Source organism: Heterocephalus glaber, unplaced genomic scaffold (genome assembly GCF_053883595.1).
Source record: "Heterocephalus glaber isolate CG9 unplaced genomic scaffold, H.glaber_assembly_v1.0 deba00000768, whole genome shotgun sequence".
Lineage (NCBI taxonomy): Eukaryota > Metazoa > Chordata > Mammalia > Rodentia > Bathyergidae > Heterocephalus > Heterocephalus glaber.
The window spans coordinates 3,839,788-3,861,641 of NW_028258162.1; the positions used below are offsets into that span (position 1 = coordinate 3,839,788).

The 21,854-nt window shown below is 41.4% G+C and overlaps 1 protein-coding gene across 1 annotated transcript in view; it reads right to left on the reverse strand.

Annotated features, from left to right (window-relative positions):
- Nucleotides 1-21,854, reverse strand: part of Cubn (cubilin) — a 259,007-nt gene that overhangs the window by 112,299 nt on the left and 124,854 nt on the right. The window contains exons 29-31 of the mRNA XM_004859974.4: nucleotides 21,308-21,489; nucleotides 15,768-15,942; nucleotides 14,165-14,334 (exon numbers count right to left, since the gene is read on the reverse strand). Coding sequence (XP_004860031.1) covers nucleotides 14,165-14,334; nucleotides 15,768-15,942; nucleotides 21,308-21,489 — 527 coding nt within the window. The remainder of the gene's footprint in view (nucleotides 1-14,164; nucleotides 14,335-15,767; nucleotides 15,943-21,307; nucleotides 21,490-21,854) is intronic.

Here is a 21,854-nt window from a genome sequence, read left to right on the forward strand (position 1 = left end):
AGGGAACAGCCATATGAGGCAAGACAAAGGGATTGAAATCTTTTAAATAACCAGAAAGGGGGTCCTGGGTGACAAGTAAATAATAAGCCTTTACCCCTCTGCCCTCACCTTCCCGCTTCTAAAATACCTGAAAATACCATGGAGAGTGGATGGGTTTTTCTGCCTTTTCCCCCTCTGAAGTGATCAGTTGTGTTAAACTCTACTGAAGGGACTAAAAGTATCCATTGCATTTAGTGACTTGGTGGTCTCAGGAGAACTAAAGGAGGTAGTGGATGATGGAACGATGCATGCAGACACTGAGTGGACAGCGTTGTAAGAGCAAAGGGCAGATGGAGACCCTGTGATAGCTTCACTTGCCTTTAATCCTTGCACCTCCTGAGATCAGTGTGAGAAATTACCGAGGTAATTCTCACTGCTTGGAGTGTGATAAGCAATCAATAACTCCTAGTTTGCCTTAGGGAATTTCATTGTTTTCTTTCTGTGGTTCTTCTTTTAAAACATTTTTTTAATGTCTTTGTGTCTGATTTGCTTTGATGGAAAGTAGGCTATCACAGATTGTTCAGGAGATTTTAAAATCCATTTATGTAGCAGGTCCAGTTTGGGATGAAAACGTATCCAGTCAAGCTCAGGAAGATGTCTTAGTTTGCTCGGGTTACTCTAACAGAATACTATAGATTAGGGAGTTTTTAACAACAAAAATTCACTTCTTACAGTTTTGAAGGCTTGGAAATCCAAGACCAAGGCGCCAGCAGATTTAGAGCCTGGTGAGGGCCTCTTCTCTATACGAGGCCATCTTGTTGTGATGTTTGATCATGGTGGAAGGGCCAGGGAGCTCTCGGGCCTCTTTCAAAAGGGCAGTAAGCTCATTCACTAAGGCTCCACGCTTACCAGCTAATCACCTCCCACAGAGCCCCCTACTGAAGCAGTCACCTTGGGAATAAAGACTTATTTCAACATACGTATTTTGGAAGAAAACAGACATTCAGAACCAGCAGAAGGGCAAAAATAAAATAAAAATAATTCTCTGTGTTTCCTCCCCAAACTCCTTTCCCAGAACACCGGCTCTGCTCCAAGACACAGTTCCATAAATACTCAAAAAAGCAGAGTCCTGTTGGATGCTGACATCCATGCTCAGCTCTAAGCATGCTGGTCATTTCCTTTCATTTTTGCTCAGCCTGAGCTGACAGGCTACTTCCGGGGCCAAGTGCAGCTGTTGTTTTCCATCTAACACACAGTAAAAAGTGCACTGATCCTAGAGTCAGAACACCTGGGAGATGCAGAGATCTTGAAGTCAGAGTACCTAGTCTTGAGCCCTGGATCCACGTGATGCATCTGTCTGTTCTCGCCAAAACAGTTTAGAGGTTTCCTGGTATCAACTCCACAATATAAAACATGAGGGTAGGTAATTTCGCCAAGCTGCCTTATAAAGTTATCATTAAGATCAAATCAGACAATGCTGTGAAAGTTTTGTGGAAGTTATCATTACAAATATGCAAGTAAGTATTTTTCTCATTTCATTATAAAAATTCTCAGGTATACATTTTAAGTAGAATGTCAGTATAGGAGATGTGATCGATATATACAGTGAATGTTTACATTTACAAATTATGACAGTAAAAGACATAACACCATTCATTTCCCTGGCTTCACACACACTTATTCTATCCTTCGTACACTTTCTGGAGCAGTTCGGGGAGTCTTCTTTTGCAAGTATCATTTGTAGCTGCATGGATGTCCTGAGCTGATCTGAAGTGTTTAACTTTCACAGTCCTTTGAGCTTCGGGGAAGAGCCAGAAGTCGCGTGGTACCAGACTCAGTGAACAAGGTGAATGGGAACACACCCCAAAGATTTTAGGATTCTGCCTTTCTTCTGGATGGCGCACGGCGCCAGCAGTGCCCACTGTTTGTTGGTAGTACCTTGCAAAGATACTTGTGAAGGAAGAGCTCCAGAGCCACTAAGACAGTGGCAAGAATGGTAGGGTAAATGCTCTCAAAGGGAGGGGTGCGTGGATTGGGGTCAGTAGTGATGTGTCTTTTACTGTAAAAAGTTTTCAAACACTCATGGCATGTTTTGATCATCCCGTGCACAATAAAGTTAAAAGCTAACAGTTCCATGCAAGAGAAACTCGTGGATGGTTCTGTACTGAGATATTTACAAGAATTCACACAAAAAGGTTGCTATAGAAAAATATTGGAAGTAAATGTTCAGTAACAGAAGAATGGATAGTGACATGTGAAACAAATAAAACAGAATATCATATAATTGCAAAAAAGTTACTGGAACTACATATAGTACAATTTAGAAGAATGTTGATGTTAAGATCAGAGTAAAAAGAGTAAATTAAGAAAGGATACGTGCAGTGCAGTAGTATTTATGTTAAGTTTTAAAATATGCAAAATAATATATATAATTATAATTATAGTGTGTATGGATGTACATGTATAATGAAGAAAATAAAGCCATGGGCACCATAAATTAAAGGGAACAGGGAAAAGGATCCATAATGGCCACATATGAGACTAAGCTGAGTCTTTAACAATTCATCCCTTTTGCAGGGAAAAAAAAGAACTTGAAACAAATATGGCAAAATATTAAAATTTGACTTGTCTGAGTAGGTAGTTTTTTTGGTACATTTTGTAATTTGTGTGCATTATATAGTCTATATTTTCTTACATACTTAAAATATTACAGAATAGTTTTCAATAAAGAAAAAATAGCCTATATAAGGAAAATAATAAGAAAATGTTCACATATAGAGATATCATTAATAGCATAGCTAAAATAAGAAAGATGTAACCCAAATGGTCAATAATAAATTAGTGGCTCACTGAATTGTAGTATGTCCCTGTAACTGACCAACCAAAGTATTTTTCAAAAGAAAAATATTCATACAATACTAAGTAAAAAGGCAGGATACAAAATGACATGCAATGTTATCTAAAACATGCATGTTTGTATGTATAGAAATGTGTGCATATTTGTGTATGTAGACAATAAACCCAAATTGTAATGATTTATAGCTATAGTATAATTTAAAGAAAGCATTAATTTCTTATTGCTTCTTTTCTGTATTTTGCAATTTTAATATGAGGAACATGGAAAATCTATAAATAAGACCTGTATTGAAATTGTTTAAATGTTTAGCCATTCAGACATGTAAGCGATTAGACAGCCTTGAAAGTATTCTACTCATGTAACCACAGGACTCCCATATCTAAGCCACATAGATGTTAAGGCCATTTAATCTGCTCTCCTGCCTGGCAGGGGTGTATCAAGTTTAATGGATATAGTTTCTGTTTCAAGCTCCCCAAGACATTTGTTGGCTGACTCATATTTATAACTGTACCCCAGCCCTTTCTCCTGAGCTTCTCACTCATATAACCAACTGCATGCCACATGCCATCGCTCCTATGGCCTCAAACCCTGAAAATCAGCATCTCAAACTGAACAGTCTCCTTGTCTCTGTGCCCCGCATTCCTCCTTCATCTACATCTCTTGCATCAGTAAATGCCAGAAGCCTGTACCCAACTACAACCCATCTTAGATCACCCTCTCCTCCCCACTCCCAGAACCCCCGGGGGTCTCTTAGTATCTAGTTCTTGCCTAGGCCATTCTCTTTTGCCTTCAACTTCTGTTCTCCTTCAATTCAGTCTCCATACAACTGTTGGCAGGCAGTGTGCTCTTTCTAGAATGTAAGCCGATACAAAAGAGAAGTTGAATAGACCTATCAAATTTTGAATTGTACCAAATAAAGTTACAGGATGGCTGATGACTTTGTGTGAGAACCAAGAACACGTTATTGATGTGGATTCGAGGCAGAGCAGTTCAGCCTGCACCCACTCCGCTCTGTGATCACAACTCTGGCATGACTGAATGGCTCATGATCATCTGATGGAAGTATCAGTCATCACTCAGGGCCCAGAGCTCATGACTGCAGGGAGAGTGAATTGTAACTTCCCCAGCAACGCTTGCGTTTTCATTTCTAGAGACGGGGATACATTCTCCAATTACTGGAGAGGAAGAAATAGAAATAATTATTTTTGCCGCATCTCTTATCTTCTTCCTTTCATTTGGTCAGGGAAAAAAATAAATGAATTGAATATAGGGGTTTAAATTATTACAACCCAGAGTAAGAAGAAACTATTTTAATATAAAAGCAAAATGTATACACATTTTACAATCCCCCAATGCATGGTAATGCTGTCCTTCAGCTTCAGAGTTGAGCTTTTTGTGCAAATTAGAAACGTTTGTGAGGATACTTTTTTTCTCTGTACTGTTACTTTTTTCCTTCTTATTTGTAAATCTCCTGGGAGGTATCAAAATAATGTACCAAATTTAGGTACAAAAGTAAGGTATGAAAATTTGTTAAGGTGCTACATTAAAGAATGTGTAAAAATATTTGTAATATGCATTTTAAGATTCTAAAAACTACTTTAACAAAATAGAATGAGAGCTGTTTATGAACTAATGATGAATCTTAACAATGAACTGAGGCTTATGGGTTCAGTTCTGAGTCCTAAGGTTCACAATTTTGAGAAGATACCTGTAGACCTTTAACATGGTATTAATAGTAATAGAAGCACTAATAGCGGTATTAGTAATAGAGAGACTAAGGGTAGCAGCTAATACTGTCTCTATCAGTCCCTGGTTAGTACTTTAAACACATTTTTTAAAAGGTAATTTTTCCAGCTCCATTCTGCAGTGGGGAAAAACTGAGACTCAGAAAACATGAATGACTTTTCCTTGGTTACCCTTAGTGCAGAGAAGCACAGCTCTGCCTTTCCAAAAATTGATGAATCACCATTAAACCAAAAGAAAAGGTAAAACAAAGTTTCATTCATTCAGTTAGAATACTGAAAGACCACAGCTCTGTGAAGCTGAGTGAGTTGGCCATAGTCAACTCTCAGAAAGATATTCACACACACTCTTGGGAATAGCAAGGGTGTCTCTCACCACTTCCCTAGGATTGCAATAAGGTGTCCTAAGTGGTATTTTAGAAAGTATTATATTGGGCTCCAGCAGATTCAGTGTGGTTGGCATCTGTCACGCATTCCATTCCACTGAACATGCATGAGATTCCCAGCATGGCTAATTTAGCAGGATTTGTAACAAAGAGGACAGTGTCTAGGACAATAAGTAAAACACATATTTGAAACCCCTGAGTTCTAAGCTTGGTTTTGTTTTTGAATTCAGATATAAATCTATGTCTTGTCCTTTACTGGTCTAAGAGCAATTCTCCGGCCTAGCACGGCCTCTTTTCTCATCTTGACCCTGGCCTAACTTGACTTTCAGTCTGGTTCTCACCTTTTACTTCATTTTTAACTCTATCTAATAACATTTTTCCTGCTTTGAGTTGCCTTAAAGCTTATCAACATGAAAAAAAATGTGGGGAAGGATAAGATATTTAGGGTTAAAAAAGGTTAATTCATTATCAAGGTGAAAAATCAGTTTTGAGGGTAAAGAATTCATAAAATGTTGCGCAAGGACCCAAGTTCGATCCCCAGTACCAAAAAAAACCAGTTTTCACGTGTTATATAGGGTACTATCACTGCTAGGGGAATTCCCATTTTCAAGTTTGAATTGCTTCAACACAAAGGAAATACTAACTGACAAGGAGGGGAATCCCTCAGGAAATTATCCAAGCTGCTAAAATCATAAATGTAAGGAAGGAAAGGAAATGAAAATATTACTCACTACAGCAGCTTTTCTCAGGGCTTTTAGGGAGGAAGCATCAGTTTCCTCCGTCAGTGATATTTTCCAGGTTCACTGCTCAAAAACTAAATACCAAGTTAAATTCTCAACCACATTGCTCCTTCCAGGAGTTAATCACTCCTTTTCCATTGTCCCATAGTCTTCACAGTTTTACAGGGGAATTTGAACTCCAACAATTTGCAGTTGCTGCAAGCAGCCCTCAAAGATGCGTGGAAACGTTGACATGAAAAGAAATCCATGATGCTCATTTTACATTCACAAATAAACAAGCATTTAAGGAGATTCTGAGCTGCAATGGAAACCAAAACTCATGTCTACAGACAGAACGGTGGGCCCAGTCAATCTCTTTCCTTGTTTGGGGGATGCAAAGTCTCCGCGGAGCTTTTAGCTATTCATTTGGCACTGAAACGCAAAACAGCTGAGTAGGTTATCAAAAGCAATTCAAAATAAAAAAAATCCTTAAGTAGCTAGAGAAACTAAAATGTCTAAGATGGAAAGAAAAGAGGAAAGGAACAAATGAGAGAGAGAGACAAAGACACAGACAAGGACAGAGAGATATTTCTCACAGGGGTTCATTTATAAAACAGTAAATATTTGAAGAAGAATTGTTTCCTTTGTTTCTCTGAAGCACAATGTTCTATTATTCCTGTCTCTTCTTGCTCGGCTTGGGAAACGATCAGTGTTTTAGAAGGAAACATACCATGGGTGGCTTCTTACAAAAATAAAACAAAGAAGGATGCTGTGTTATGTGGCTGCCCTGTCCCACCCTGTGCTTTATCTTCAGATGATGTGCACAAACACTGACCATTTGGGGTGGGAGTGAGGGCCTGGGCTTTTTCAGTTCAAATCAGATGCTTTGCTTCCTTTCTCTTAGGCACAAAAAGCTTCAGACAGAAAGCAGCCCTTAATCGTGTGCATTTTTAATTCTGTACTCGGCCGTCTTAGCCCAGCGCACATGTCCCCCAAATGAGCAGCTGGCTGTGGACTGTGGCCTGCTTGCCTTTATCTGTTCCCAACTGGTTCTCAGAAGGCAGACATTCCACGGAGCTGAGTAAAGAGGATGCTGGTGAGTCTCCAGGGCCCAGCTGGTGCTGGCTTCTCCTCTTTCCCCTCTCACACTCTACAGCCAGCATTTCCCAGAGATCAATAAGAGCTTGAAGAGATACAGGAATCTAAGGCTTAGGAGAGGGACTCTAATTAAGCAATTAAACTGCCAGTTGGAGGTCACTTCACAACTGGGCTTTCATGGAGGGAAACACAATGGAGCCACTTTCCTGTGCTGACCACAGAGCCAACCCCAGCCAGTGGAGTCCACTGCTGCCTAAGCAAGAAACACTCCCAACGTGTCATTCTGGAAAGCTGGAGGTTAATTAACACTGGGCACTGGAAAATGAGAAGAAAGTGCAAACATATTACTGAACTCATTGAAACCTGACTGCAAGTGGAGCTGGCTCATTAGCTCCCCATGATGCCATCACCATTTTAATAGAGTCAAAAAATGCAGTTTGTCTCCTTTTCCATTATACCAGCATGCAGTTCTAGAAAACACACCTCTGTGATGGTATATCTAAGTCCTCAGGTGGCTCAAATAGTGAGGCTGCAGGTCAATAATAGTGCCAGGGAGTGAACTGATTATGACACATTTCCCAGGGGTCCTCTGCAATTTTTCACCGAAACACTGATTGTTGCAGGAGCAGAGATGGTCAAAACTCATTCATTCACTTGTTGAGCCATCTACCCATTTTGAATTCATGTATCAAATAGGTTGGTAGCTTTCCATACAAAAACTACTCTTGTCAGTTACATGAAAAGGAGTGGAGGCTGTGTGTTACTGTTGCATTTTAAAATTTGCATTTGTTTCTTCTATTTGCTGAATGTTGCCTTTACTTCTAAGAATAATGGCTTACAGTCACCTCTGGGCTTACTCTGCATCCTCCTGGGACCAATGCGGACTAGACCTACTGCAAGAAGAGCTCTCATCTGTGTATGCCAAAGAGCATAGAGCTTGATTTTTACCCCATGCCTGGTGCATGAACCACAGTGGCTACATACGTCTGACTTTGACTTTGAGGATGAGTGACTCCCCCATCCTTCACTGACATCATCTGTCCTAAATGCCCATTGTATCCCTACCTTCTTTCCCTCTTCCTTCTCTTGGACACAAATCTTAACTGGATGTTCTTTCCTAGTTTCCTGCTTTGGTTGCCTAAGAGCCCAATTTTATAAATAAGTAAACCATGATCCCTAGGCCATAAAAACAGTGAACAGAGGTACCACAAGCAGATACTAGGACTTAGTGATGTCTGGCATAGAATTGGCACCAAAGAGGGAATGAATGAATGGAACCCAGACCTCTTGACTTGCAAGCAAGGACAATGTTGACTATATTTAAGTCCCTAACACTGTTCCTTATACCTACATCTGTATTCATTGGAAATGGAAGGTCAAAGTGGCTTCAAAATAATCCTGATATTATTTTCTCCCTTTACTTTTCCAATTGTCTTTTATTTTTCCATTCCGTTTCTTGTATGTAACATTTTACCGAAACACTTATTCTTACTTTAGGAAGTATAAGATCACTATTTTTAGTGCTGGCCTTGCTATTAATTTCTATCTGGCCTTGACCCTGACCCTTCTGAACCTCTATTTCTTTCTCTTTAAATAAGGAGATGAAACTAGGGATCTTTATTCTCTTCCCTTCCAACTTGAGCTAGCATTCCATGTACCTATGTGTTTATGACCATCAGCCATACGGCTCTTAAGTTAATATTTCTACTATAACAAGCAAACTGTTACAGAAGTTTTAAAAAACATTGGCTGGTCTCATCTAAGCATAATTTACCTTGGTATTGAGTGGTACACTTGAGCTCTATTAAAAATCCCACGAATAGAAACATTATCTGACATCATTGGCAACTCATTATTTTTCTCTTTGCTAATGACTCTTTCTAAGCAACAGGACCAAGAAATTAACTTGAATGTCCCCAAATGAATGATTGGCTTTGTATGAACTTAAACTGCTGAGATTATTATGTAAGACATTGGACTTTAAGGTACATTTCACGTCCAGTGTCCATCTGGCCATGAAGGTAGGTGGCTGGTGCTTCAATGCCTGTCTTTATGAATCCCTGGACAGCTACCCCTTGCTGGGAGCCAAGCTTCCAGCCTCGCCAGGACATCGCCCCACCTGGCTCCAAACCTCTGCAGACGTCCTGTCCTCATAATTGAGTCCACTTGGTAACCACAGACGGCGGATCGCAGATCTCTACTGCACTTTACCCACACACTTTTCTAACCATTTCTTTACCTTGCTGTAAATGTGATCAATTGTATAAGCCATGATGACTTATCTTATACCCAATTTATGCAATTTCCTCATAAATAAATTTATAAATCAGAAAAAACTTATGTTAGGCCTTGTGTTCCAATTTCTTATTCTGAAACTATGAAATTTATAGGACCAATCTGGCTGTTCTTCGGGTCTCTGCCTTGATAACACGGTTTCATCAGTCATTCCCTCTATGTCTTACGTCGAGCTGGTCTTTTTCCACCAGCACCTTATCCTCTCGACATAACCTAAGCTTCTCCATAATTTTTTGAAATGACTTTCCACTGATTGTGCCTTATCCAGAGGTCACTGCATTTATCCTCCTGTGTGCCACTAATTTTTGGAAGTCTACTGAAAAGCTCGGGAGCTCCTGCCTCCCCTAAACCACCCTGATCTGTAGTCTCCCACCACTACTCACAGCAAACCTGCTCCTCACAGGTTAGTGAGGCATCAATATGGTGAGCCTGTTTCCATCCTCACTCTGGGTGACCTGTGCTGGATTTGATCCCTGGGGTCACTCGTCATGCATGGTTTCACCTTGGCTCCTGCGTGACCACTTTCTCTGTGCTTCTCCACTCTGATCTCTCCGAGCGCTGTTTCTGTTTCTTCTGATCTTTCCTCTGCCCCTTAAGAGGTGGTGCTTCCCCAAGAGTTCATTACTTTGGCCCTAATTTGTTTATAAAATCCTCCTACAAGTGACCATGCCTACTTCCATGAGTGTGACAACTGCCTACACATACAGCAATGATCCTGAAATACATATGTCCAGCTCAGAGCCCTCCTGAACGCTGAGCCCATACTTCAGACTCCGTGAAGAACACAGTAGGGTAGACCTTTCAACTCAGTGTCCAATCAGCCTCACTCTAGTCTACCCCTTTATCCTGTTGATATAATCCCCATCCCCCATCTTCAAGCAAGTACTCTCTACAGCCCATTGCCATCGCCCTCCACCATGGAATTAGCCTCTTAAGTCCTGCTGACTGCACACCGTAACCTTTCTCCAGTGTGGTCCCTTTCTACTCCCAAGACCTTTGTTACCTCTGGCTCAAGCGTTTTCCACAGCTTCTCAAACAGCCTTTATCCCACCTTTCTCTGTCTCTGCCCCATTTCCCATCCTGCTGCCTGTTGCTGTAAAACGCAATTCAAAGTGTTATTCCTCTGTTTTACAGAAAACTTTTGCTCACCCCACACTACCCAGAGGATAATTTCAAAATTGTGATCAGGACATAAAAAGCTTTGTCCCACTTGCATGTCTTCTGTTGCCCTTGTCTCCAATGCCCTCAGTAGCTGTCTACCCTCCAGGCTCAACACCCACCTTTTTATTCCCAGAAGTCTGTGTGCCATTTTCCCATCCTGCCTCATGGCCTTGATGCCTCCTTCTTACCCTTCTGCACCTGCCTCCCTTTTCCTTCCTCCCTTCCTCCCTCCCTCCCTCCCTTCCTTCCTTCCCCTGCAGTACTGGAGATTGAGCCCACAACCTTGCTCATGCTAGGCATGCACTCTCCCACTGAGCTACGCCCCCTGCTTTTTATATTTCATTTTGAGACATCCTCTCACTAAGTTACCCAGGCTCACCTAAACTTGTAACCCTCCTGCCTCAGCCTCACAAGTAGCTAGGATTACAAGCATGCATCACACCATTGCCACATTTCTATTAGTGAGACTGTGTCACTTAAACTCCACCTCCTCCAATGTAAAACCTTTCCTCCTCCCAGGCTTGAATGAACCATTCCTGCCATATTCTCACAGCTACCATGACAGGGTATTGAGTTCCTAGAGCACCAAGTGCCTGCTGCTATACTATGAGAACAATTCTTCTGCTGATGAGTTTGAGCCCAGAACCAGAGATGAGTGGACCTCACTGGAATTCTCAGGCCCAGACTCCTCCTGGAATTCCACAGTCTCCTCTCAGGGCTCATTAAACCTCTCTGAAAGCACTCAGAGCAGCAGCAGCCCATGACTACGGCCAGCGCAGCCCGTGAACTCCCTATATGACCGTAAGCAAGTCACCCACGCTGTCTCAAAGATCCCAACAACAAATACATCACAGGTTCTTGTATTACACTTATCCTACCTAAAGAATAGAAGCTGAAAGTTTGCAACGTAGTAGGAAATCGCAGAGTCCAGGCCCGACCCCAGATCCATCCCACCACAGAGTGAGATTTCTCAGCTGGGCATCGCAGAACTCATACTTTCAGTGGAGTTCCTTTTTTATGTCAATAGCTTGTCCAAGTGCTGAGAGGTATCTGCTTCTTGATCCCTTCTGCCTGCTGCCCAGGTTATTACAACTTTATAAGAATTCCCTAACATTGACAGGTCTTTTAAATGATGGTTCAACAATAACAACATTTTGTGTTTTTGCCTTATCTGCCAAACAGAACTCCTCCCAGCACCTGTCTGTGTTGATTTTCCCCTTTCCATCCCTCTGACCAGACCATATTTGAAGTTCTACTCCGCCCCCTCCATCTGTTCCCTCCTGCTAAGTTTAAGCCGAACCCTGCTGCGTGCTGAGACATGGCCTTGGCGACCAGAAAGCCTTGTGCATTTATATCCCATGTGGGTGGAAAACCCCTCTCCTGACCACAGGAGGGAAAAAAACACAGCCATGATGGGCGTGCCTTTGAGCCAGGCTTTGGTCACACTCTGCGTGTTGATTCTGCACATTACAGATTTTACCACAGAGAAGACATGGTATGAAGTATGGACTTTCCGGAAGAGGAGCAACTGTACCGCCCCCTAGTCTGCAGTCTGCACCTTGCGAATTTAGGAGGGAGCAAATGGTCAGAAACGCTCCGTGCAGGAAGAAGTAGCAGCAGTTTGCCTCTGGCCCTTCCTTTACTCAGTGTTTATTTCATCTTTATTCTTCAAGGCCTTTTACGAGAGCAGAGTTCCTGGCTGCTAGTAATTTTCTCTCTTCAAACATCCTTACATTGTCTTTTTTGTGGAAAAGTCAGTATTTGGTCTACCACTTCCCAAAAGGTAATATTTTCCCATCCACCCACTCCCCTGGCTGATTTTAACATCTATTATTTATCTTTAATTTGTAAAAGTTATCTTTCTATTTAATCTGCTTGGCTGTTTGGGCCATTTTTTATAAAATGATGTCTGCCTTCAGTTTTGGAAAAACCATTGTCATTAGCTCTTTAAATATTGCTTTTGATCCATTAACCTCTTTTCCTTCTAAGATTCTAATTTAAATATATGTTAAACCTTTCCATATGTTCTTTATGAGTCTTAACTTCTCCTCTAAATTTTTTTTGTGTTTACCAGATTCTTCCAACTTATTTTTCAGGTTATTATTTGTCTTTTCATATCAGTCTAACACCACCTCCCAGAGAAAGAATCAACAACAACAACAACAACAACAACAAAAATTTTTGGTGCAAGTCTTAATTCTAGCTGCAGCATTTATTGTTTTTAAAATTTTCAGTTGCTTCTTTTTCATATTTGCAACATCATTTTTTTATAGCTTGCAATTTTTGCTGAAAGCTTTTAGTTTTCACTTTTATCTCCATGAGTTTAGTAATCATATTTGTTTAGAAGCCCGTGGTTGGTGAACTCAGCATGCTGGTGTATTAGTGGGTTTGCTTCTACTGAACTTGACACTAAGGTACATTCTCAGGGAAGGCTGACTAGCCTTTAATATGGAAGGAATAGGTGACTAGAAGTTTTGCCCTAATCAGGTTCTGGACTCAAACTCTGGCTTTCTTTGCCCTAAGAGGCTCTCAAAAGTGCTCCTAACTTCTGGATTAGAATGCTCTATGCGCAAAAACAGTGCCAAACACGGTGTTCACATCTCTTAGATAGAACTCAGAAATATTATACTATGTTGCAAGTTCTTTGCTGTATTTAGAAAGAGTTTTTAAAATGTCATCTAAAATTGTAAATTGTCTTTTTAAGATTTGCTCCAAGTTAGCATTGTGAAAAGTGGGTGTCTACACCTTAGGTTTGTATGATGCTCTGCCAACCTAGACCCTGAAGGCTCACTGGGAGGAATATGTAGTTGTGATTCTGTCGAGCTTTTATCAATGACCCAACCTTGCAAAATAATACTTGAAATATACACCATTAGACTGAAGTACTTTGAAAAAATATGAGAAAACAAATTTTCTTGAGTTAAATTCAAGAGGAGCTAGTGAACTGGAGATTGTGTAAGAAACTTTCAGGAAGCTAAAACAGAAAGATTCATTAACCAAGGAAATCTGGTTTATATTTGGGCCAGGGGTTTAGCTCAGGGGTTCCAGCGCCTGCCTTGCAAGTGCAATGTCCTGCATTCAACCGGTACCAAAAAAAAGAAAAAGTTCATTGGTTATATTTGAATGAAATGTCTATTAATACAATGATACTTTCCATTAGAAAATCAATAACCAACATTTTAAATTGAAAACAAAAGAAAAATAAGACCTAATTCACTCCTACGTTAAGCAGAAAACATGGTAATAAGAGAAACTTTTTATCTTAGAAGCAACTAATAGCCACAGCCCTTCTCCTCCTTCCATATCTCCCGGTCTCTTTTGGTCCTCCAAACATTGATTTGTTCAAATATAAAATCAAGATATTCGGATCTCAAGAAAAGCAGAACTCTGTGAGAACCCCAGGAAGCTTAATAATATTGGATCTAAGCCAGTTGTGATAAATACTTTTTACTATACATCTTTGGTCTCCTTTGTAGTCAATTCTGGCCAGTGATATGGGAGGGGGTGTTGTAAACCTTTTCCTTTCCTAAGTAAAACACACACACACACACAAAGACATAAACAGAAACAGCCAACACTATTCCTTCTTCCTTTCTCCAAATGTGGACACAAAAAAGATGTTCAGGAAAAACAAAACCAAACAAGAAACTTACTACCAACATTTTCCTGATGGTGAAATAAAAAAACACAATGAAAGCTGATAATGGTAGAGCAGACACTGAACTGCCAAATAAATCTTGATATTGTCTACCTCCTGTTCTGTTTTTAGGTTAAAAAAAAAAAGATGTCCTTATATTTTAAGTGCTGTCACCTTTCTGTTGATTTAACCAGAAAACACCCATAACAAATAGTCATTACATGTACTCATATGACAAAGTTTTGACCCAAGTTTGACTGAAGACAATGCTTGAAATTTCTATCACTTACTGTAATACAAGAATCTGGAGGTTCCAGGTCGAAGTCAGTGATATTCAAGAGGACACGGTGATATTTTTCAACTTGAATGACCCAGGAACAGTCACTGTTACTTCTATAATGGTTGGGGTAATCTGGAGAATGAATCTCTCCATTGGGAGCATGGAAAATCCCGCCACAACCTGTAAGTGGGAAACCCAATTCAATAATGAGAGGAATCACTGATGCATAAACTATAGCACTATCTGATCTGGTAGTAGGTCAGCATGCTACTGTTCTTGACTATTAGTTTTATTTGGTCTATGCTAAAACCTTTGAAGAACAGAATAGTCACATTAATTCAGTCATCCCAACAGGAGCAAGGTGGTATGTACTGTATAATACTAACAAAATGTTTTAAACACTCTAAATAAGGATATCCAAAGTTAAAATAATAATGAAAAATAAGTTGAAATGAACTCATGCTTTTACAAAGCTGTGAAATGTCTCTTTATTGTTCTCTAAAATACAGCATATTGTAAGAATAATCATTTCTTTCAAAGTATTTGCTAATCTAGTAGTATTTGATTTAACACATCACTTAATAACTGTCTTTTAAATTTTTTAAATTTAATGATCTAGATATAGTACAATTACTTGTGCTGTTTTTAATTCCTATGATGTTATAAATACCTGTTGGCACATATATCTGTATTATCGTTATTGTTTGGGCTTATGATAATATAAACCATTAATAGAAACATAACAGCATTATTTCTTAGTAATTAAGAATCATTTGAGGGTAATGTATACACTGTGTATGTAAATTTGTACACAACCAACTTCAAGAGAGAGTCTATGTGATTACTGTGTTACCTTGGAGTTGAAGAAGAGCCATAAGGTGGCCTGGTGTCACATTTCTGGGTTGCCACTTCTAGCTGTGGAACTTGGGGCAAATCACTGACTTCTCTAAGCCTCAGTTTCCCCACTCCTAAGATGAGGCTATGAAACAGACTTTCTTCACAGGGCAGTTATAAGTATAAATGAGATAATTCTTGAAAAATAGTTAGAAAAGTAGCTGGCATATAGTAAACATTCCATAAATATCACTATCATTAATGGTTTCCTAAGATAGTATATTCAAATATTTTGTGCCATAATGTGTAATTTAAAAATCTGCAACAGGTAACTTATTTAGACTACCTAAGACTGGACAGAAAGTCACTCTGCAACACACAGTCATTCCTTGGACCCGACAAATTTCCTGTTTATAGAGTTTGCATTTGCCAAGTATCCAAAGGTCTATACTATGGCACTAGGTGATCGGCCATTTACTGCTGCGAGAATCTGAGGCTGGGAAATGGGCACAAGTCCCTTGGCAAGCAAATGAGTGTTTGCATCCCCCAACTCTGCTCTTGCCACGGACTTGCATACCTGTATCTCTGCCTTAATGTACATGGGGAAATGGAGAAAATTCAACTCTGTCCCGTTTTTTAGGGAAGTGTAATACCAAAGCAGTATGGGTCATTTGGGAAGTCCCAGAGTCATCAGGCACTCGATTCCTTTCTCCAATCATTGCAGTTTAACTAGGGGTCAGCCTAAGCACTGAGAGGCCACCTCCTCCTTCTCCACTCACCTCCGGAGAGTGCTTGCCAGGAGGCATTGAAGCCTCGCCCGTTTACAGAGCTGTCAGTTTTAAATCGGATTGCTAGCTCGTTTCCAGTGCTGGAGACCTGCATGGGGATCACAGATGATCGCTGGGCACACAGCTGGGTCAGTCTGGGAGCGTGGAAATCGGGGCCTCCATAGACCTGAGACGGGTGGGAGAAGGAAAAATGACTCAGTCAAGGATATATCGGAACAATTTCACACCTTCCCATGGCTCCTTTTCATCAGCGGTTCTCGGAATCTGTTATGATTAGAGATGGAAAACAGCCGCGTGGGTGAGGATGAACTGTGGCACTCCCTCTGACCTAGGAACATACAAGCTGAATCACCCCCCAAATCTCTGCTTGTTTCATCGCCAGAGTCATAGAGGTGGACTGGGTGGATTGCTGCAGAATCATCCCTGTCCTCCCTTTTCCTCAATTTTGTCTCACAGATGTTCTGCTTTCTCTGATAGTGTTGCAGACAATGCAATATTAAGTGTGATCTTCTAACTCTTACATATAGGTATATATGAAGGGTCTGAACAGAAAGCCATTTTATGGACGAAAGTTGAGTTTACTGATGGCTACTGATTTTCTACTTATACTTTTAAGAATTCCCACCTACCCTGCAAACTGAGTGTTTTGCAAGATTAGGCATCAAGTATGAAAGTTTTGCATCTTCTGAGGGAGGGGAGATAGAATCTCCCTGAGTGGGTTCTGCAGTGTCCTAATGAAGGGAACTGTACAGAACCTGCTCTGCCTTTCCCAGGCACTTGGCCAACAGGTCCAACTTTCTCCCAGGAACCCCCTAGCCTCTGTCCCCCAAACTAGATGGCTCCCTCTAGATGGCTTCAGACCTTTATGACACCTCCAAATGTGCCCATCATCTGTCTGCCTGGGATCCAGCCACTGTGTGACACATTACTCAGGCCAGATTTCCCCCGGTCTCACCTCCAGGAGGCCTGAGACTCAGGCTGCTGAATCTGCCCTGGACCCTGGTTATCTACTGTGTGCCTGCACTCACATGTGTGCGTGTGTGCATGTGTTGTGTGTGTGTGTGGGGGGTGTTGGGTGGCAGGGGTGAGATGAAGATTAGTATTGAAGAGAAGTTACTGATCTCCCATCTTCAGTTCCTGTCAGAATTGAATTTGGGGAAGACAGGCTATTCTGAGTGACGGTTTTCAAGCATACGGGCATCTGAGCCCTTTCCACCCCCCACCCCCACTTATAGGCACACAAATCTACACTCAGGGCCAAGGCCAGGAAAGCAGCTCTCAGGAAGGTCTCTCCTGGGCTGCCCCTGGAGACCCGGCCCTTCCTCAGGTCCTCTGCTTACTGATGGGGAAATCACTCAAGAGTTCTCCAGGCCCAGAGTGAGAACAAGAAGACTACTTTGAGGGAAGAGTGCATGACTTGAATCTATAATGATTTCTTTGTCTGATGAACTGCCCCCAGCATGCGGGAAAGGCCAAAATGAATGAAACTGCTGTTTCCCAGAGGGCTGAGCACAAGGGCTATAATTGCAAAGGAATGAAGCAGGCTGACTGCTTCAGGCTTATTTTCATTAGCAGGAGCTGATGTTTATGTGGCCCTCCCAGTGCTATCAAAACCAGGACTTCAGGAAGAGCCTCCTGTGGCCCTTTACACGTACACAAATGCAAATGGAAGAAACAACACTGCTTCTGGGTGAGAGTCCCTTTCCCAGTTTCAGGACTCCCTGTCCCCTTGCCCGCTAGCCCGGGGTACTGTCCCCAGAGCCTGCTTGTGACAGCATGTGCTCCTAATTATCCAAGGCCAGTAACCAGCACATATTTAGAAAGAACATTGAGCATAAGCTGTAAGCCCTAACAAAGAAAACCCACATGTCAGCAAAATAGCCTCTGTTTTCGCTGCTCATGTGTCCCCTTGAGATCACAAACATAAAGGGTATGAGTTGGCCGGGGCTGGAAACCTCCAGAAGAATAAACACTGCCACTTTGGACATTCTTTGCTTTCCCTCTCCCTGGGCTGAGCTCATAAATGACCACTGGCAGAGAGACTGGAAGGTGCTAACTGCCTACAGCAAGAAACTGTGCTGGTTTATTGCAAGCAGTGGGCTCCCCTTCCTACTGGATGTACCTCAAGCTCTTCCTATAGAGCTTTCTCAGAACTGGCCATAAAATCAGCCTGGTGCCTCCACAACCAAAACAATACAATGGTGATTTTGGCTTCCACATGTAAAACCAATAGTTTGAACATATTCAAAAGAGGAAAAAGATGGAAAGGTTTCAGGGTGTGGTTCATCCCACTATGGCATATGACTAAATTTTGGGGGAAAAAGAATTGTTCTTATGATCAGAGATTAAAATGTATTTTTAGCCAAAGCTCAGGATGGAGAACATTTCAAAGCTATGGTTTTAATCTGTTTTGAACATTTCTTTCTGCTCTGTTAGGTCCGTTTATTATTACAATCAAGTCAGCATTCCGGAGTTATGAGTAACCACACGGCTGTTGCTTTATGCAACTGGTCACTTCCTGGGCAGTCATTTTGGAGGGAAAAGATGGCTTCCGATTAAATTTGGTGAGTCCCAGTAAGTCCTATACCTGGTGACAGGAAGGTCCTACTTGGGTGTGATCAGCAGAACAAAGAAGATTGTCCAGGCTGAGAAAGCCATGTTTCTAGACCACAGTTCCACAGGGATAACAAATTTTGAAACCTACTGCCAACAGGTTATCAGTGATTAAGCACTGGAGAAATTATGTTATCATCATTAGCCCAAATTTATTACAGCACTTTCGCTGAGTTGAGCATTTGCAGAGAAGCGAAACAAGGCTTATGAAGTGAAAGCCAAGGGGCTACTCCTTTCAGCTTTAAGAAAAATATTGTCCACCAATATTTAGGGGCTGCTAAATATTTCCCCAAACCCCGATTTCAGAGGAACTTGGGAGTCCACTGCACTGTCAGCTTGTCCTAACAAAAATAAACCTTAGGTTGACTGACACCTTCCTCAGCACAATTATGTGCAAGTGAAGAACCCTCTCCCCTTGAATGCTCTTTGCTGCCTGGAGCCCCTGAATTTGTCCCTCTGTGGCTGAGGCTGCTTGCAAGCAACAAACCCTGCTTCTACTTTCTCACGTAAAGGGTGTGACAAAACCCGAAGCACAATGAACCCGTTTATACTTTGCCAAGTGGACAACAATCATATGCACTTTGGAATATGAAAATGAAGGGTTTGGAACATTGCACATCACTGTGGACGCTCTGCAGCCAGCCCTTCGTAAGTGCAAAGAGGTTTTATGGACTAAGTCATTTACTCCCCTCGCTGGCAAGAGACACCACTGGAACATTCCACAGGGGAGTGTTAGTCCTACTTCAGACTGAGTGAATTTAGGGAGGAACCTTGTTCTCTCCTCCTAAAAACCATTCCTCCTCTGACATGGAATCATGACAGCAACCATACTTCTACGAAGACAAGGGTATGGGTTTCACCCACAGCCTTTTCAGCTGTGCCTCTGACTTCATTTCCTGTAGCACTGCCCCCTATAGAGGGACTCCAGCTACTAAATAAAGTCCCTCATGATTCTGCATCTACCCATCCAGGGGATGACTTTAGAACTCCATTTCTCTTCACAGTAAGAAGTTATTTTCTAATCAAATGAAGATTTTAAAGCACGCCTTACACATTTCATTGTCTTACACACTGCACACAACTGTGGTTTCATATTGCTTTACACGGAGAATGGAGTAATGACCAACTTCACTCCTTACCTCTTCCATCCACTTTCCGTGTGGTCACAGAAAAGCCCATTAATTTGAGCCTTGGTTTTGAGAAATATATTATGGGGACAAAATCTTCCTTTTACTTCATGGGAAATGTGAAAGTGTGCCTCTGTAAAACACTACAGCGTGCGTTATTTCAGTATATCAGTCAGAGATTTGGATGCTTTTGTTTATTACACAAACTTATTGACTGTTTACAATTTCCCAGGTACTCTTGTACAAAGATACAATGGTAAAACAAAGCAAAGCAAAAACCTCACTGAGGGAATTTAAGTCTTACTAGATACACACTCCTTGCGGGGATGTGCTATAGCAGTCCCTACAGCCAGGGCGGTGAGTTTTCTGCTTGTATTTAGAAACCATTAAATTATGCAGACAGATTCATGTTAAGGAGATGCAGATATTGATACATGCCACATGTATATCCTAATGACTAGATTCTTATAATAAAAAGCTGATTATAATACAGTTTAGGGTCAAGGTCCTCAAAAACTACCTTAGACTTCTGAAACGTGCCCTCTGCAGGAACTCTAAAAAGTCCTCATCTGCAAATGCCCCACACTCTCCAACCGACCGCTGTATGGAAAAAGCCTTTGCAGCAGATGCAGCAGCTGCGCCCTGCTGACCCATGCAGAGCTGCAGCCCCACACAGCTCCTGGGTCTGCAGCCAGTGTCTCCACTCCGCTCCACATGCTTTTTCTTTTTCTCATCTTTTTCCCCATACGTTTATTGGTACATTTCAGGTAATTTTAGGTGTACATTATGATCACATTCATCACTGAGGATTTGTACCTGTACATGATTTATCTTGATTCTTGTTTTTTCCCATTCCCTTTCCCTCCCTTCCACCCCTCCACCCCTCCCTATTTACAAAAGCTTTGTGTCCGGTTTTTTCCTTCTCTTCTCATATTTTTTTCTTTCCCTACTTTTCTTTCCCCACCATATCCCCTACTCCCCCTTCCGCTTTGAACCTTTTCTTCCTGTTTCACAATATCTATTATACATTTTGCTCCTCATTTACATTTTCAGTTTCTCACACCAAAGAAACAACTGGTATTTACACATGTGTGTCCTGTATATTTCACTTAAGAGTATGGCCTTAATGTGCATCCATTTAGATATAAGTGGCTCTAGTTTATCATTCTTTATGGCTGAGTAGTACTCCATTTTATATGAAAATGGAAAAACATCCCTCACTTCTGGGTAGGAAGAACTAATATAGTAAAAATGGCCATATTTTCAAAACTGCTATCTAGATTCAGTGCCATCCTGACTGAAATTCCAATAGCATATTTCACAAACTAGAGAAAACAATTGATATGTTTTTTCCAAGGGAGTTTTCTCAGACAGAAGCGTGGGGTTTTAATGGTCCCAAGCACAATACTCATCTATGGGAGCCACAGTTAGGGGCCAAGGCCTCAGCCCCAGTCCTTCTAGGGTGACCTCTGGAAGGTCGCAGAAGACTGAGTTGCTCAGGAGCCCCCTCCTCGCTCTCCCTCTGCATTTTACTACTGTTTGCTGCCTCTCCTTCTGGCCTCCCCTCCTAACTAAGCTGGTATAGCTCTCAGGCACTGCTTGAAGGAAAACCCAAACTAAGATATTAATTCCACAAGTCTACCAACACTATGTGTGAAGGGCTGATGCTCATCAGAATGCCTAAGAATAGAGCTCTGCTGGCCACCAGAAAGCATGTGGGATTGCCACAGAGTCCTCTCCATTCTATTCTCTTCTGTCTTGGAATACGCTAACAACCATCTTCCGCCTTACCTCCAGGACGTCATATTGGCACGTTGACTCATATTCCACATCAAAGTCATGGATGGTGAGCTGGATTTGACTTCCCGGGGCAGTGTGAATGTACCAGATACATTCTTTGTTGGGTGGATACTTTCCAGGGTACTCAGGACTGCTGAAGGAGCCCATGGCTCCAAACAGCTCCCCACCACAACCTGTTAAAATAGCAAAGCTCTTTCAGTTCAAAGAGGGCAGCAGCAACTGGGTAAAAAGTTAAAAAATGCAACTCACCGAAGGTTACTGAAAGGATGCAATGTTAATTTAGGAGAAACTCATTAAGTCATAGTAAAGTTTGTGCACTTCTAGAGCAATGAGAAGGAGCTGAGAGTCTAGCTCAGTGGTGCAGTGCATGCTTAGTATGCACAAGGCCCAGAGTGCCACTCCCAGCATGAAAGAAAAGAAAGAAAAATCTTAGTCATAACTTCTTAAATTTATTCTTTTAAAGAAATACTTATTATATAACAATGTTTGGCTCACTTCATCAAGCCTTTGATACTTTCATTAAAATGTCAGTCTAAGT